The 17,075-nt window shown below is 43.3% G+C and overlaps 1 protein-coding gene across 7 annotated transcripts in view; it reads right to left on the minus strand.

Moving 5' to 3' along the window:
* The window catches only part of cadps2 (Ca++-dependent secretion activator 2), an 829,148-nt gene that overhangs the window by 201,656 nt on the left and 610,417 nt on the right, over positions 1-17,075 (minus strand). For all 7 annotated transcript variants that reach the window (XM_041216037.1, XM_041216039.1, XM_041216038.1 and 4 more), the window contains exon 13: positions 15,213-15,400. In XM_041216037.1, the coding sequence (XP_041071971.1) occupies positions 15,213-15,400 (188 nt within the window). The remainder of the gene's footprint in view (positions 1-15,212; positions 15,401-17,075) is intronic.

Consider the following 17,075-nt stretch of genomic DNA (forward strand, 5'->3'; position numbering starts at 1 on the left):
TGTGTGGCTGGTCCAGGGTCCTGATTAACTGGAATCCTGCAATGGCCCACTCTGGCTGGGTTGGCAGGGATGTGATGGAAATCCAGGTAGAGGGTGGACTAATCAATGCCCCTCTCTCCTTTTCAGGAGAAGACTGCACACAACACTGCCGAGTGGATGCGGACTGGCAGAGGCCAAGCCCAGTTGGCCATTATAACCAGATTCGAGCAGGAGGCGATGGAGCTGGAGAGGCACCATGCACCCAGATCTACCGGTAGCGGTGAGGCTGGGGTGCCTGGGGGAAGTAAGATTGCCGTAGACTGAGGTCGCCATGTCTCTCCCTGCAACCATTCCACTGTTGACTGTTTAGTGATTTAAGCTTCCAGCATGGGTTTCCCATTGATTATAGGATACTGATCCGGGGGCCAGGCATGCACATTGACATTGTCTCGACTTGAACTGATCAAATGCCCTTGTTTTTCCTTTCAGCATCACTGGAGCAGGGCCGGGAGGAAGAGGCAGATGGGCAGGCACTAACACCCAAGGGCCCAGAACAATTACAATCTCGGCCAGGCAGGCACCCGCAGAGATACAAGCACCTCGGTGGGAATTAGGTTATCCTGAGTTCTGGTGCAGAGTGGTGAGGGCACTTCACACTCGCTTGAGGTGCAGGCGGAGACAGAGACTGCCCATAGTGCTGACAGTCGGAGGACTGCAGGGGACCAGGAACATGCTTGGTCGGTGGTTGATGATGTGCCTCTGGTGTCATCCATGAAGCAGCAAATGCTGGAAGTCCAACAGGGTGTGAGGGAGGATCTGGCGGAGAAAAAGAGGCTATGTGTGGCATGGTGCCCGTGCTGGAGGAGTCCACATGGAGCATCACCGATGTGATGAACCTCATGGCTGAGTGCCATGCTTCCTCCATGGAGACAGTGGTGACTCTCGTGGAGAGGCTCCTCCAGGAGAACAATCAGGGTTTTCTGGGGTTACGCTCGGACCTGCAAGCCCTCACAGCAGCATTGACCTCAGCTGGTCAGTGCCAGTGTGGGAGATGGATTGGGCACCCAGTATCCCAGCTAGGTGCCATCTATCAATGGTGATCAGGGAGGTCTGAAGCGACCTCATGTTGGCGCAGGAGCTGCCTGTCATCTCTGTGGGCTCCTCTCAGGGCACTCTGGATGAGGGTAGCAGTTCCTCCAGCCCTCTGCCAATGACCATGAGATCACATGAGGCTGCGGTGACTGGAGAGATGCCAGCTGTGGCACTGGCTGCTCCCTCCCAAGCGGGGCCATCAAAGGTTCCACGGGCCAGAGGACGGCCGCTAAGGTCATCAGGACAGCAGAGTGAGCAGGCTGTCTCGAATGCCAATGCCAGTACCAGCGAGGGGGGAGCACCGAGACATAACACCCGGAAACATAAACTTAAGGCGCATTACCACGGGTTTCTCACTGGTGGTTTTATGTTGCCTCAGTATTAGTTGAATATAATTTGGTGTGCTGCTCAACACCTTTGAGTTAAGTTTCTTTTCTGTTTTATTTTGCGAATTCATTAAATGCTTCATCTGTGAACAAGGCTCAGGGTGATTCCTTATTTCTGCAGGTGGACGGGAACCCATGATGTTATGAGTGACTTGTTTGTCATTGAGCGTTATTGACAAGTTACATAGTTAATGTTCCTAACCAGGTGGATGTTGCTCTCAGTTATCGAGTATGCAGCCTGCAGCCCTGGCATGTGTTGGTGTTCATCTGAGGTGGGCTAGCTGAAGGTTCATCGGATTAAAGCCTCCCGGGTGTGCCTGCCTCCCTGGAGGTTGCCCGGGTCAGCGTCTACCCCCTCAGCATTTCCCTGTGCGTGCTCATCCTTGGACTCACTGCTGGACTCATCGTGTGCAGCCAGAGCACCTGCGTCTACATCTTCCTCGTCCACTGTGTCCCCTCTCCCCTTTCCAGTGCCAGATTGTGGATAGCGCAGCATGCAACCACTATCAGCAACACACGATTTGGGGGGTACTGGAGTGCGGCCCCTGAATGTTTAGGCATTGGAAGCACATCTTGAGAAGACCGATGGTTATCTCCACCACAGCCCTTGTGGAGTTGTAGCTCCTATAGTACAGCTACTCAGCTTCTGTTCTTGGATGACAGAAAGGCGTCATGAGCCACCTTCTGAGGGGATAGCCCTTGTCACCCAGCAGCCAACCATCCAGCCGGGCTGGAGCACTGAAGAGCCCCCGGCACCTGGGAGTGTCTGAGGATGTAGGCGTCGTGGGAGCTGCCTGGGTACCTTGCACAGACTTGTAGAATCAGCATCCTGTGACCACACACTATCTGCACGTTCATGGAGTGGAAGCCCTTCCTGTTGACAAAGGCACCGGGCTCACCTGCTGGCGCCTTGATGGCCACATGTGTACAGTCTATAGCACCCTGGACATGGGGGAAGCCAGCAAACACTGCAAAACCTCTGAGTCGCTGTGTCTGGCTGGCCTCGTCCCAGTGGTAGTGGGTGAAAGTCAATGCACGTCTGAACAGAGCATCTGTCACCTGCTTGACACAAGTGTGGACAGTTGATTGGGAGACACCGCAAAGATCACCCACCGGGCCCTGGAACGAGCCAGAGGCATAGAAGTTGAAGGGTGCCCACCTACACAGTTGGCGCAGATCTCAGGGTCTATCATTTGACAGATGGGCAGTCACTGTCTCCCTTGAGAGTTGAAGCCTCCTTCGGCACTGCACCTCAGACATATTGAGGTGGCTGCCTCGCCACCTGTAAACCCTGACAGCAGGATAGTGGTGTCTTTTGTGGCCTTTTCCACCTTGCACTTACTTTTGGTCCTGTGCCCCTTGTGCCTGTGCCTGTCCTCCCAAAGGTGGCTCCCCTGGAGGATGAATATGGACTCCTGGCCTCCTCCCCTTTCTGGCCCTCCCTTCCTGCTCAGAGGAGGTGCCTCCAATGCAGAGCACAACTCCCATTCCCAGGCTAAGGGAAGGCTTCCCAAAGCCATCAAGGTCCCAGAAATGATGTTTACTCCAGAGTCCTGATCTGAAGCCTGCTATTCCTGTCCAAGCAGCTGTGAAGAGTTTTGAATAATCCTGCTCACAAAGGCAAGTAACTGTGATTTAAACATTAAGTGTCTGACAAATAACTCGTGACCCCACTCACCCATCTTATCCTGCCCGTGGATGAGGTTTATAAAAATGTGGCATGCCCACCTGCCCGTTGTGCCCATGCGACGATCTGAAGATCATACGGGCCCCAAAAAATTGGCGTCAATTACTGGCTCAAGGGCCTTAATTGGCCTGTTAATTAATGGCGGGTGTGCATCGGAGATCATCGCGCGCCTGCCCACCGAAATATCGTGATGGCGCACGGTGAGGTTGGGACGCATGCTCAACGTCATCATGTGTCATTTTACGTGTCAGCATGCGGGGACCACACCCACACGTCAACAAGAAAATTCTGCCCGAAGAGTGAGACTCCACACCAGAGCGGTTGCTTGGCTGTAAATATGACCAATCACACCTGATTTACTTACAACTAAATGTATTAGCCCTATCTTCTTTTGGTTCCTTTAGTTAGTAACTCCCACAAATTCAAGTCATTGCATGGATTTCAATGCAAAGTCTCTCAAGTTTCTGGAAGAGCTGGGCAACTCCGACAGCAACTTCCTGATTTTAACTGTGCATGTGTGAACACAGAAAGTTGCTGTTTGATCTACCCCATAATAACAGTGAGTGCTGATTGCCCTACCATTCCTCCTACTACAATCTGGGTTATTATGCTTAATTAAATAAAATTGAATGCTTTATTGTTATTTCTCTGTAAATATTGCGTATAACAACCAGTTTTATGATCAAAAAATGTATGTTTGAATTTCAGAACATTACCCAAATAAATGATCTATTTCACTGTACTGGGGGGGAAGAGCGATACAGCACATGAATGGTGTGCTACAATGTAGGGTGGCAGGTTGTGAGTTTCTGATTGGTGGCCAGGAGTGATGGAGAGCCGAGGCCTGGCACTTTCCCATATGAATCGAGAGGAGAAAAGTGTTGTTGATCAAGTCACCCACAACACACACACAACGCACGCACGCACATGAGCTTCTCCCAAGCACTGGTATTGCAAATCCCAGTCGTGAAATGGGGCATAAAGTAAGCTAACGAGCTCCTAAAGGCACTGACTGATTTCATAAAAAGTAATGCAGAAAGGTAGGTTTGACTCCCAACTTGAGTCGAGTTAGTTGATCAGACATGAACAAATGGCCTTAGGTTTCCTGATCTAAGGAAGGGGACTTCCTGCTCACAATCTCTGCCCAGTGGTTCTTTCTAAAAGGTTAACATGAGAACATAACATTGAACTCAAATCTAACATCTCCCATGGGCAGATGGCCTTCTGGAATCTGCTTCTATGAATTACTGTGAACTATGGTTACTTGATTGAGATGTTGGAGGGCTGCTGCAGTTATCAAACCATAACCCAGAAAAAAGGGTTAACTCCTTCAGGAGAGAACATTGAAAAATAAAAGGGGTCTCAAAATGAGCGAACAAAAAAGGGCAAGGATATTCGAATATTAGAATACCACAGCACAAAGTTACCATCATCATCTGGAAAACATGAAAGCACAGATTTTCTGATGACTAAATGGATTATTGTCAAATTACCTATCCAAAGACATAGGTTAGATAATTTGGGCAGCTAGGAAGATTGTACTCTAAAGGATAATCCAGTCCTACATTTTCACATTGAAAATAATAAATTTAATCAGATTACAGTGCAACGAGTCTGTCAAAAAATCTATCTTAATATTTCATAATAAAAATAATTATTAATTACAAATGGGTGTTGTACCTTTGGCTTCAATCCTGGTGCCTGGATGAAGACAGCTCAACAAACGTAGAACAATTCATGCAGATTTAGACAAAATACAGGTAACAGTCATATTTAATTTATCTTTCACACAAAGCTTCAGTGCACATATTAGAATCTTACAGCAAAGAAACAACAGTTTGAAATGCCCCAGCAGCGTGAATATAAGTCATCTTGTCAGAATAACCATCACCAAGTTTCTGAGGGGATCACACCAGGTTAACTGGTTAGTGACACAAATGTATCTTAAAGCTACGTAAGCCATTGCTAGTGGCACAAGATTGTCACCTTTTAATGGTAAAAATAATCACAAAATATAAAGAAATGGTTTCTTTCTTTAAAAGCATGTCCTTCTGTCAATCATTGTTGGCCTGCTTGGTCAAAGCAGATTGATAAGGTTGAAACTAACATGTGAAAGCAGAGCAGTGATACTATCAGATCAAGAGGATCTGGGTATTGTACCAAAACAATGAGATAAATATGACATGAATTAGTGAGTAACATCTCTGTGATGTCACTGTGCAGTCAAGATGGCAGCGTGTCACCTCCTTTCAGCTCAATGACCGACAGAAGATGGTAACGCCTGACCAATGTTCACTCTGTTCATGAGTTGTCAGAGCAGATCGGAATCAGTGCAGAGATGCTGGAGGATTCTGTCATATTCAAGCTCACTCTGGTGGGCGACAGTTCGAAGTTACAGTTGCCAAGAGGTAATTAAGGTTACACGAGACGACAGGTGAGAAAGGTGAGCCAGGAAGATGTCACTTTTGACGACCTGCCCTTGAAACGAGTATCAGTAAACGGTCAAGAAGCTGTCACTTCAACTGCTGATTCTGATAACCGCTCAGACAAGTGCTGTCATATCATAAGGAAGCCAAACTTTTTGTAATGGAAGCTATGAAACATGGCTGCATTATTTACAAAGCAAAATTTATTTCCAGTGCCCAGAGAAGTTTATATGCAGTCTTTCTCACTGGAAAACAAAGCAAGGGGATTTTAAGTTGAAGCTGAATTATATAAAAGAAAAGGAATAAAGACTTGCATTTATATATGAACACACCAATTAGGAGCAGGAGTAGGTCACTAGGCCTTTCAAGCCTGCTCTGCCACTCATTAAGATCATGGCTGATCTGATTGTAACCCCAACTCCACATTCCCACCTACCCCCGATAACCTTTCACCCCCTTGCTTATAAAGAATCTATCTGCCTCTGCCTTAAAAATATGCAAAGACTCGTCTTCCACTACCTTTTGAGGAAGAGAGTTCCAAAGACTCACAACCCTCAGAGAATAAAAAATCTCCTCATCTCTATCTTAAATGGGCGACGCCTTATTTTTAAACTGTGACTTCTCGTATTAGATTCTCCCACAAGAGGAAACATCCTCTCCACATTGATCCTGTCAAGACCCCTCAGAATCTTATATGTTTCAATCAAGTCGCCTCTTACCTGTCTAAACTCCAGAGGATACAAACCTAGACAGTCCAACCTTTGTTCACATGACAACCTGCCCAATCCAGGTATTAGTCTAGTAAACCTTCTCTGAACTGCTTCCAACGCATTAACATCTTTCCTTAAATAAGGAGACCAATACTGTACACAGTACTCCAGATATGGGTGCACCAATACCCTGTATAACTGAAGCATAACCTCCCTACTTTTGTATTCAATTTCTCTCACAATAAATGATAACATTCTATTAGCTTTCCTAATTATTTGTTGTGCCTGCGTACTAGCCTTTTGCAAGTCATGCACTAGGCCACCTAGATCCCTGTATGTCTGAGCTCAGCAATCTCTCACCATTTAGATAGTGTGCTTCTTTTTTATTTTTTCTTGTCAAAATGAACAAGTTCACACTTTTACACATTATACTCCATTTGCCAAGTCTTTGCCCACTTACTTAATCTATCTATATCCTTTTGTAGCCTCCTTGTGTCCCCTTCATGTCTTACTATCCTACCTACTGTTGTACGATCAGCAAATTTAGCAACCATCAGTCCCTTCGTCCAAGTCATTTAAATAAATTGTAAAAAATTGGGACCCTAGAACTGATCCCTGTGGCACATCACTCACTACCTCTTGCCAACCAGAAAAAGACCCATTGCTGCCTACCGTCTGTTTTCTGGTAGCTAGCTAATCTTCTATCCATGCCGATATGTTACCCCAATACCATGAGTTTTTATTTTTCGCAATAACCTTTGATGTGGCACCTTATCAAATGCTTTCTAGAAATCTAACTATAGTATACATCACTGTTTTCCCTTTATCCACAGCATATGTTACTTATTCAAAGAACTCCAAGAAATTGGTTAAACATGATTTCCCTTTCACAAAACTATGCTGACTTTGTCTGATTACCCTGAATTTTCCTACGCGTCCTGCTACAATGTTTTTAATAGTAGCTTTTAACATTTTCCCCATGACAGATGTTAAGCTAACTGGCCTGTAGTTTCCTGCGTTCTGTCTCGTTCCCTTTTTGAATATAGCACCTTTCACAACCTCAGGACATCCCAAGGCTGTCTGCAGTCCATGGGGGAGAATCTGCGGCTCGGCGAGTGGGGACAGGACCCATGTCCCGATGTCACCGCGCGTCATTTAGATTTTCAGTTCAGCGTACGCACAGCCGAGTCGGCTGCACACCTGCCGAACTGTCAAAGGCCTATTAAGGCCATTTAACTAACAATTAAAATAATTTATGGAGCTGTCCGTCCAACCTTAAGGTTGCTGTGCAGGCGAAGAGCCCAGGCGGCCTTTGCATTTTTCATGGAACCTCATCCACGGGCGGGATGAGGTTTCACGAATGGTTTTAACTGTTCTCAAAAATTTTTATTGAAATTAATGCACGTCCCAGCTCATGTGACATTTTCACATGAGGGGACATGTCATAAAATTTTTTCAACACCTTATTGAACGGTTAAAACTTAAAACTAATCTCCATGAGGCAGCTCTGTGCCTAAGTGAGATTTCTCCGCGTGAAAGAGCGCACTCCTGACTCAGGGAACCCCCCCCCATCCATGCCCGCACAAGGAGCGCACAGCGCTTCTGGGTGTGCGTCACGCTGGGCAGGCCTTAATTGGCCCGCCCAAGTAAAATGGCGGCATGGACCCGATCGGGTGTGCCGATAGGGTCTGCGCCTGCCCGCACCTGTCCCCGCACAACCCCCCGCGATGGGGGGGAGTATTCTACCCATTAAGTACTTTTGAAGTGCAGTCACCGTTGTAATGTAAACAACTACAGTGTCAAGACTGTGCAAATTTACAATTATATTAATTTCAACCAAATATTTTTGGAAGAAAGTGTTGGTTATTATGGCTGTTTTTCTGAATATGGCTGCACTGCTGGTGGAGAGCCCTGTCAGGCTGAGCGGAGCCTGCCAAGAGTGTACACTGGGAGCTCTTCTGGGTGCTTGTCACAGTTTTCCATTCATTAAAATAAATGGATGTAAAATCATGTTGAATACCAATTGTTTGCTTCTAGTGGATGGCTTTCTGCATTAGCAATCTACATTTGAATGAGATACCTTAATGTATCCACTTTCTTACATTCCCCTTTTCATTATTTCAATCTCAATTTTTTCAATGCTCTCCTCTCCAGCCTTCCATAATTCAGAATGCCATAATTCAGAAACTCCAGTTCATTCAGAACTGTATCTCCCACATCCTGTTTCACACTAATTGCTGCTTCTCCAATACTCCAGCCTCCAACTGTTGTAATATGCCTTTAAGGGATAGCAGCATGACATCACTAAAAGGAGTGTGTCAAGTGATCCAGTCCTAGTTTTGCTTTTGCCTGTGAGAAGAACACAGCCCTGATGCTGATGTTTTCGAACTTTCTACCTACGTATAGCTGCTCTTATGTGCCCAGTATCAATAAATGAACTGACATGTTTATCCAATCCCTTATCATTATAACAACAAAACACCAATGGCACCCTCTCCCTTAATATAGTAAATTCAACATCCTAGTCCTCTTTTACAAAGCCCTCCATGGTCTTGCTGCACACTATTCTTAAAGTTCTACTTATGTAACCAGCTGTGACCTTCTGCCCTTTGACTCTGGCTTCATGCGCTTCTCTTCCCCAAGTCCCACACCCATCCCTATCCCCCACTTATCAGTCGTCGCTGCGCCCTTCTCTCTGAAACATAATATTTAAACTCCTCAGCCATGCTGCTAACTCTTCCCTCCTTTAAAAGTCTCCTCAAAACATTTTTTACCAGCTTTTGAAAATATTGGTCTCAGTTTTGCAGTTGTTGGCGAAACAAGGATGCTTGCTTCTGACATTGAAGAGTGCCTCGCTGAGAGATTTACCGATCTGTGTGGTAAGAACTTTACCTCTCACTGTGAAGTGGATTGCAGCTTCCTTTAATGTGGATTCCAGCAGGGAGTTGCAGTCAAGCTGTCCAAGAGGCCAACCACTGGCAGCTGACCAGGAAGTGAAAAGCAGTAAAATCAAGTTACTTTTTAAACATTTTACACAGAGTAAAACAAAGATTTGGACTTATAAAAGGGGTGAAGGTAGAAGTTGAAGTATCATGGAAAATCTTATTTTCTTTTTAAACATTTGGTCTAAAAATCTAGTAATCAATCATAATGGAGGCTCCATCAATAGAAAATTATACTTTCAGAGCCAGATTGGTCGTTCAGCAATAGTTATTATTCAGATTATGTTAAAAACCCAGTTACAATTGATTGAATAAGGTGCAGTTTTTATGGGGTTTCTGATGTGAGAGCAGAAAAGTGGATACTCTTGCCACATTAATTGATTTCAATGATTGCTGGCTCTGGGGGTGGGGGTGTGGGGAGGGAGGTGCACAAAGCAAACTGCGGTGGAGCAGTGAGTGACAGACTCCGTTATTCTGCCCGTGGGGTAATAAACACCGATGGTCCACTTTCAAAAACCCTCACAAAATCCAGGTCGCTACAGCTCTTGCTTTTGACCAATTGTCTCAACTCTTCCAGCACTGCTACCAATGTCCAATATGCCTCAATCACTGAGGCTTATCCATAGCAAAGACAATGTGCAATGGCAAGTTGTTCTAATGTTGCTTTAACCTCTGGATTTGATCCTGTCTTGAACTGTTCCTTAAACTATGGGTTAAACTGTAAAGATAATGGGGAAGTGTGGGGGAACTGTACATCAATTCTAGCTCCAAGTAACATTTCGGTGCTCATCCCTACAGAGAATGTTTAATTTAGATTGAAACCAGTGCTTAGAGGAATACATTCAACACAATAGACATAGATTTGAATGGGGAATATTAAAGCAGAAAAGGATTGATCACTTTATTGTCATTGTGCATTTTAGTTACAAGATGCATTTCCCAACAAAGCCAATCAATTTATACTATTTCTACAGTCTTTCACTTCAATGCATTATTCTAAAAAATTTACTACTGCTGCTTCATTAGGTATGACGTATTTTTCTGCTGGTCACTTTATTAGAAAAATAGGCTTTTAACAGCATACCATAATAAGTAGTGAAATATGGTTACTATATCATTAGGAGTCATAATTTGATCGCTGAACTCTAAACATTTCCTATCCATTTTTCCATTCATTCACCTAGTCGTTTGAGAAGTTTGCTTACAATAAGTTAAAACACTTTAGCTGATCACAGCTATACCTCAGAATTAGAGCTGGAATGAAAAAGCTTTTCATTTAGAAGGAAAGCCTTTCCAAAGCACGATCAAGGCATGGCGCCTCGACTCCTAAGTGTACATATCAGGAAACTGAGAGTTCAATCCCATCAGTAAACAGTAAACCTTAGGGACATTGCTTTTGTGTTACCAGCAGATGAGGCCTACTTCAGGAAGAAGCCTTCAGGAAGAAACCAGACTTTTAGAGTTATAAGACATAGGTATCACCTCGACGACCAAATTCATTACTCAATCTGATTTTCAAGTAATTATTACAAGCTGCTCCCGCTGTTATGTTTGATGTTTATTAGTTTTAAAAAATATATTTTGTTTAGTTTCAGAGCTGTGAACACCTGAGAAATGCAAGCTGTGAAATTCTTGAAAATCTGCACTTAGGAGCCTACATAACCAGGAACTTAGAGATGTGGAAAGACCATTGTGGCCAATCCATCAGTTTGCCTGATTTTCATCCATTTAACTGAAGATGGTTTTGGAACTGGTACTGGCAAAGAGGCAGCTTTGACTAATAGGTGTGTTTTGCTGATGTCACTGTCTCTTTGCACGTGAGCAGTGTTTGCATATGCAAAAAGAAGACTTTCTATTGGCATCAAGAGGTACAAGAGTTAACTGAACAAATGGATAACTGGGTCGGCTTCTTTATAATTACATGTTCCTCCTGACCTATTTTTCTGAAATGTGCTCCCCTCCTTGTGATACTTAAGAGAGGGAGATCCAGCTCTACATCTCTAATGCCACTCAATTTGGCTGATAGTGCACAAAAAGGGTTACCAATTCAGCTGCTGTTGTACATTTCTCCCCATTTGTATTTTCCAACACCAATTTTCAATTGTACCTTTAAAGAATAAAACATGCCAAAATACCTCACAGGAAAGTTATAAAGCAAAATCTGACACTGAGCCACATAAGGAGATACTAACCTGGGTCAAAGAAGTAGATTTTAAGCTATGTTACAAAGGAAGAAAGAGAAGTAGCGAGGCAGAGAGCTTTGGAGGGGAAATTACAGAACTTAGGGCTTTGACAGCTGAAGGCACGGCCACTAATGGTGAAGCAATTAAAATTGGAAATGCACAACGGGCCAGAATTTGACGAGTGCAGATATCTCGGTGAACTGTAGAGCTAGAGGGAAGTACAGAGATAGGGAGGGGTGAAGACATGGAGGGAATTTGAAAACAAGGATTCTAAAATCGAGGTAGTGCCTAATCGGGAGCCAGTGTAGGTCAGTAAGTGCAGGGGTGCTTGGTGAACAGTATTTGGTGCGAGTAAAAACAGAGGCAGCAGAGTTTTACATGACCTCAATTTAATGAAGGGTTGAATGTGGGAGGCTGGCCGAGAGGCAATTGGAATAATCAAATCTAGAGGTATCAAAGCCATACATGAGGGTTTCAGCAGCAGATGAGCAGGGACAGGGACAAAGTCAGTCAATGTTCCAGAGTTAGAAATGGGTGGCCTTGGTGATGATGGAGGTATGTGCTTGGAAGCCCATCTAAGCGTCAAATATGACACGAAGGTTGCAAACTGTCTGCTTCATACCTCAGGGAGTTGGCAAGGAAGGGAATGGAGTTAGTAGCTAGGGAACGGAGTTTGTAGCAGGGACTGAAGACATTTGTTTGGACTTCCCAAGGTTTAATTGCATTTAATGATCGTCCGCACCATCCACCTCTTTGACCAAACTTTTGGACAACACTCCTATTACCTGCTTTTTTTTGCTCGTCATCCGTTTTTGTCTGATTAAGTTTTGACAGATTCCCATTACTCATCTTATACTCTCAATAGTCAGGTCAAGAAGGCATGAAGAAAAAAAAATAAAAGAAATTTGTTTCTCTTCCATATACTCTTGTTTAATTGTTTTTAAATGGACAATTGCTGGGCTGATAAAATGGCCACTGCTGACCACATGATGATAATCCTGGAAGCTTCTCGGCAGTTTAAAAATGGACAAAGGCTAACACATCAAACCACTGGAATGTAACACTACTTGCATTGTAGAAACATTCCAGCCAAGCCAACACAAAGGATAATAGACGAGATGCCTGCACCAACCAGCTACAGGAAAAGAGAAAGCTATTATGACTCATCTCCAATGCTGTATTAATGGTTCTACAGTTATCTGCTCAAAACACAATGGATTTTAACAAGGGGCCTAATTAGCTGAATAGCTCAACCTGAAACCACCCTGTCACATGACCGAGACTTGAGCGATTGAATTACTTTAAACGGCTTTTGGGTTTTATCTTCATTCGCTGTTTAACCTCAGATCAGAACCAGGACTCCAGGCTAGCAGTCTGTCTCTGTTTGCCATTTATCACCTAGCAAAGCAACAATGGAACCAGGGCTCTGTCCAGGTTTTAAATTACTTGGCCCTTGTCTACACTGAGTACTACTGGAACATGTGGGCTCCTGTATCTGTGGCTAGAAAACTAATTCATTTCTATGTGCCTTCTTCCATCGTGGACGTAATCGCTTCTGGAAAAGCAGATCACCCCTGCAATAGTTTCAGCCTACTAAACCCTGAAAAAATGCACCAATGAACTTTTAGATTCTGAACTCTGGACTCAATATAATTCTTATTTTTATCATGGTCTTTGCCCTGAGCCCCTTTCTTTCCCTCATCCCTCTTTTATTGTATGAACGCAAAAAGAGGTGGACATTGTGAAACCCCTCTCCGTGTTTTGTGTGTGTGTAAAATAAACTACCCATCTTATTTTACCTTATCTCAAGTTTGCTGTGGGGTTATTAATAGAGGATTTGGATCTCTCTAAATCTGAAGGTCTGGGGAAAATACACCACCACTTAGAAAGGAGGAAATCGAAAATCAAAATACCTTTGTTTACGGACTGGTAGAGTGGAGAAATCAGGGTTGTTCTAAATTAAATCCCCTCCTGTCTGTAACAATACTTATTTCCTTTCCCTACTTGCATCACTGTTTTGTGCAAACTTTAAGTTCTTCATAATTCCAACCAACTCAGTGGTAGATAACATGAAAAGTTGCTGTAAACATGCCTATTTCCCCGCTATTTTTTAAAATTTGCCTTTTGCTACCAATTTTCTTAGCTCCTCACAAAAATATTATAGATTCTTTGTTGGGGTATTGTTCCAATGATGCTGGTTGGTATGCAGTACCTCAGCCAAGTAGCCAACCTGTGAACCTTGACAGTGAGTGTCAATAGACTTTTAGACACTGTAGTTATTGCCATTGGTTACTGTCAGTGCTTTCTTACTGTTAATGGCTGTCATTACAGCATCTACTATCCACATTGGAATGTAAGTGAATAAAACAATACAGTTTTATACTAATCATGTGTAAATCATACAACTACATACTAACATACAAATTAGGAGCAGGCGAAGGCCACTCAGCCCCTCAAGCCTACTGCACCATTCAATAAGATCATAGCTGATCTGAATGTAACCTCAGCCCCATATTCCTGCCTACTCTCAATAACTTTTCGCCTCCTTGTTAATCAAGAATCTATCTAGCTCTGCCTTAAAAATATTCAAAGACTCTGCTCCACCACCTTTTGAGAAAGAGAGTTCCAAAGACACTCAGCCCTCAGAGAAAAAAAATCTCCTCAACTTTGTTTTAAATGAGTGACCCCTTTTTTTAACAACTACTCCTAGTTCTAGATTCTCCCACAAGAGGAAATAGCCTCTCCACATCTACCCTGTCAAAACCCCTCAGGATCTTAAAGGTTTCAATTAAGTCAGCTCTTACTCTTCTAAATTCCAAACCTAACCAAAAAGCCTAACCTGTTCAGCCTCTCCTCACAGGAGCCTGCTCATTCCTGGTATTAGTCCAGTTAATCTTCTCTGAACTGCTTCTAATGCATTTACATCTTTCTTTAAATAAGGAGACCAATCTTGTACATAGTACTCCAGATGTGGTCTCGCCAAAGCCCCATACAACTGAAGCATAACCTCCCTACTTTTTTAATCAATTCCCCTCACAATAAATTATAGCATTCTATTAGCTTTCCTAATTACTTGTTATACTTGCATACTAACCTTTTCTGATTCATGCACTAGGACACCCAGATCCCTCTGAATCTCAGAGCTCTGCAATCTCTTACCTTAAGGTAATAAGCTTCTTTTTATTCTTACTGCCAAAACGAACAATTTCACATTTGCCCACATTATATTCCATTTGCCAGATATTGGTCGACTCACTTAACCTATCTATGTCACTTTGTAGCCTCCTTACATCCTCTTCACAATTTACTTTCCTACCTATCTTTGTGTAGTCAGCAAATTTAGCAACTATTCCTTCGGTCCCTTCATCCAAGTCATTTACATAAATTGAAAAAAGTTGAGGCCCCAGCACTGATCCCTGTGGCACACCACTCGTCACGTCCTGCCAACCAGAAAAAGACCCATTTATGCCAACTCTCTGCTTCCCGTTAGCTAACCAATCTTCTATCCATGCCAATATGTTACCCCCTACACCATGAGCTTTTATCTTCTGCAATAACCTTTGACGTGGCACTTTATCAAATGTCTTCTGGAAAGCTAAGTACAGTACATCCATCGATTGCCCTGTACTTAGATTTCCACGCTGTTCAACACCCCAACTGTTCAACAACCTTTGGACAACAATCAGTTGAATGATCAATCAGATATAAAAGGGGTAAAGAAGCTCAAGCCCTTCCTGCTCTTGGGACTGCAAAACTCTTTTTTTTTGCACACTATCTTTGCTATTGAACATCGGTTTATAAATTCACCTGTTGCCATGGACGTGAGAGGCACAGAAAGCGAAGCTGTAATGCAGCAGCGTTGGATCTATCATTGTGCCACCTTCTGCACGTTCTATCAGCTCCTTGAGATAGCAGAGATGACGATGACAACCTCGCAGCCCATAACGGGAACAGTATTCATCCAGAACAAACACCTGGCCAGGGCTAAACCAACCCTAAAGAGTAAACAGAATAGAATTCCAGTTTATGAAAGTGTTACAATTTATAATTAATCTCAAATGTTTGAATTTGGCTGCACTGTAAATCTGGAGACTCAAATTTAAACAGAATAATATCATTATGAAAAATACAACAATTAAAGCATATCCTTCAATGCTTTTGACTGGCTGAGGTTCATGCAAGAACCAATAATAAATTATTTATTTCATTTTTCTCTCTCTGTACAGGCAAACCACTTGCTGTGGACCCTCTTTCCAGCAGGGAAGGCAAGAATGCTGGTCTTGCTTAAGACAGATGTAGCTCAAATACAACGAGACAAGCTTTGTGCCTCCGTGAGAGGCATTGCTCACAACCTAAGGCTTCATTAGTGGCTGGCAGAATGCAGAACTGGCTGTTTGAGAACTCCAGGATTCAAACTTGCCAATCATCAAAATGCTTTAACTGCTGTGATAAACACTGATTCAATATTTTTCCTACCAGCATCATAAAAGGAAATAAGACTTCACAAAAAACACAATGGGTCTACAATAACAAACAAAATCTGTAGCATTATTACAACTCAGCACTCAAATTCATGAATTGTGAATAACATTTGCCAAACAGCTCCTCTATGTAGTCAAATGCTTGCAGAATTGTCTACAGCTTCTTCATTATGTGAGGGATTAAATACATAGGGACATGTTCATTGCTATCTCTCAAAATTTGAATCTGGACAAAGACCTAAAATGGCTGTATCTATGTCTGTCTGTGACTCTAAACAAAAGAAGCTACCTGGTAGTATTGGGGAAACTTGCACATCGTTATCCCTGAACAGCCACTAATGACCTCCTGTGTGCTGCACAGACCAAATTCAAAAAGAGCAAAACAAAGGCCATCTGCATTTTATAATCCAGGCTGGCCAACAGGAGTCTGCTAGTCTGCTAAAACAAAGGGCCCAGAACCTTCCTTTCAATGTTTAATGGTTGAGACATTTAACAATCTTGGGCACCCAGTCCTTTGTCAAAAACAGTGTGGAGAGGTGGGAGTCATATAACATGTACTCTTGGCTTGTGGAACCAGTTTTATTGCCTTGCTGAACAGAGCCTTAATCTGCTTTTTTTATCATCTAAGTAGCAGCCTCATAGACAAGGAGCTGTGGCCCAGGTTGGACATCTGGCCCCATCTACTCTGCTTCTCCTGGAAGTTCTGTACCATCGCCTGCAAGACTGACTCATCTCTGCATGCCTATCTTATTGTGTGAAGTTAATACCAGAAAAGTGAATTATACAGCATTGATTTTCAACCTGCTGACCTCCATGAAGGAATGCCTCATCGGTCTTTGATTCTGGACTCCAGAACCCACATGAACCAATATTTATTTTCTCTGTGGTCTCTGTACTATAAATCTTTCTTTTCTCTATCCTTCTCTTTACTATCTGAGTGTGGGGGTGATGTTGTGACCCTCTTTTCGTGCTTTGAGTGTGCGCAAGTAAACTAACACTGTGTTCATCCTATCTTGAGTTTGCATGGGGCTATTAATAGAAAATTGGATCATACCAAAACTGAAGGGTTGGGACAGCTTATAAAGAGGGAAAGAAATCAAAGCACCTGTTTACGGACAGATAGTGAGGGAATAAATTAGTGCTGTTTAAACTACCCCCCCCTCCTGTCCATAACAATTAGAACAGTGAT

This window comes from Carcharodon carcharias, chromosome 21, assembly GCF_017639515.1.
Source record: "Carcharodon carcharias isolate sCarCar2 chromosome 21, sCarCar2.pri, whole genome shotgun sequence".
In the NCBI taxonomy this organism is placed as follows: domain Eukaryota; kingdom Metazoa; phylum Chordata; class Chondrichthyes; order Lamniformes; family Lamnidae; genus Carcharodon; species Carcharodon carcharias.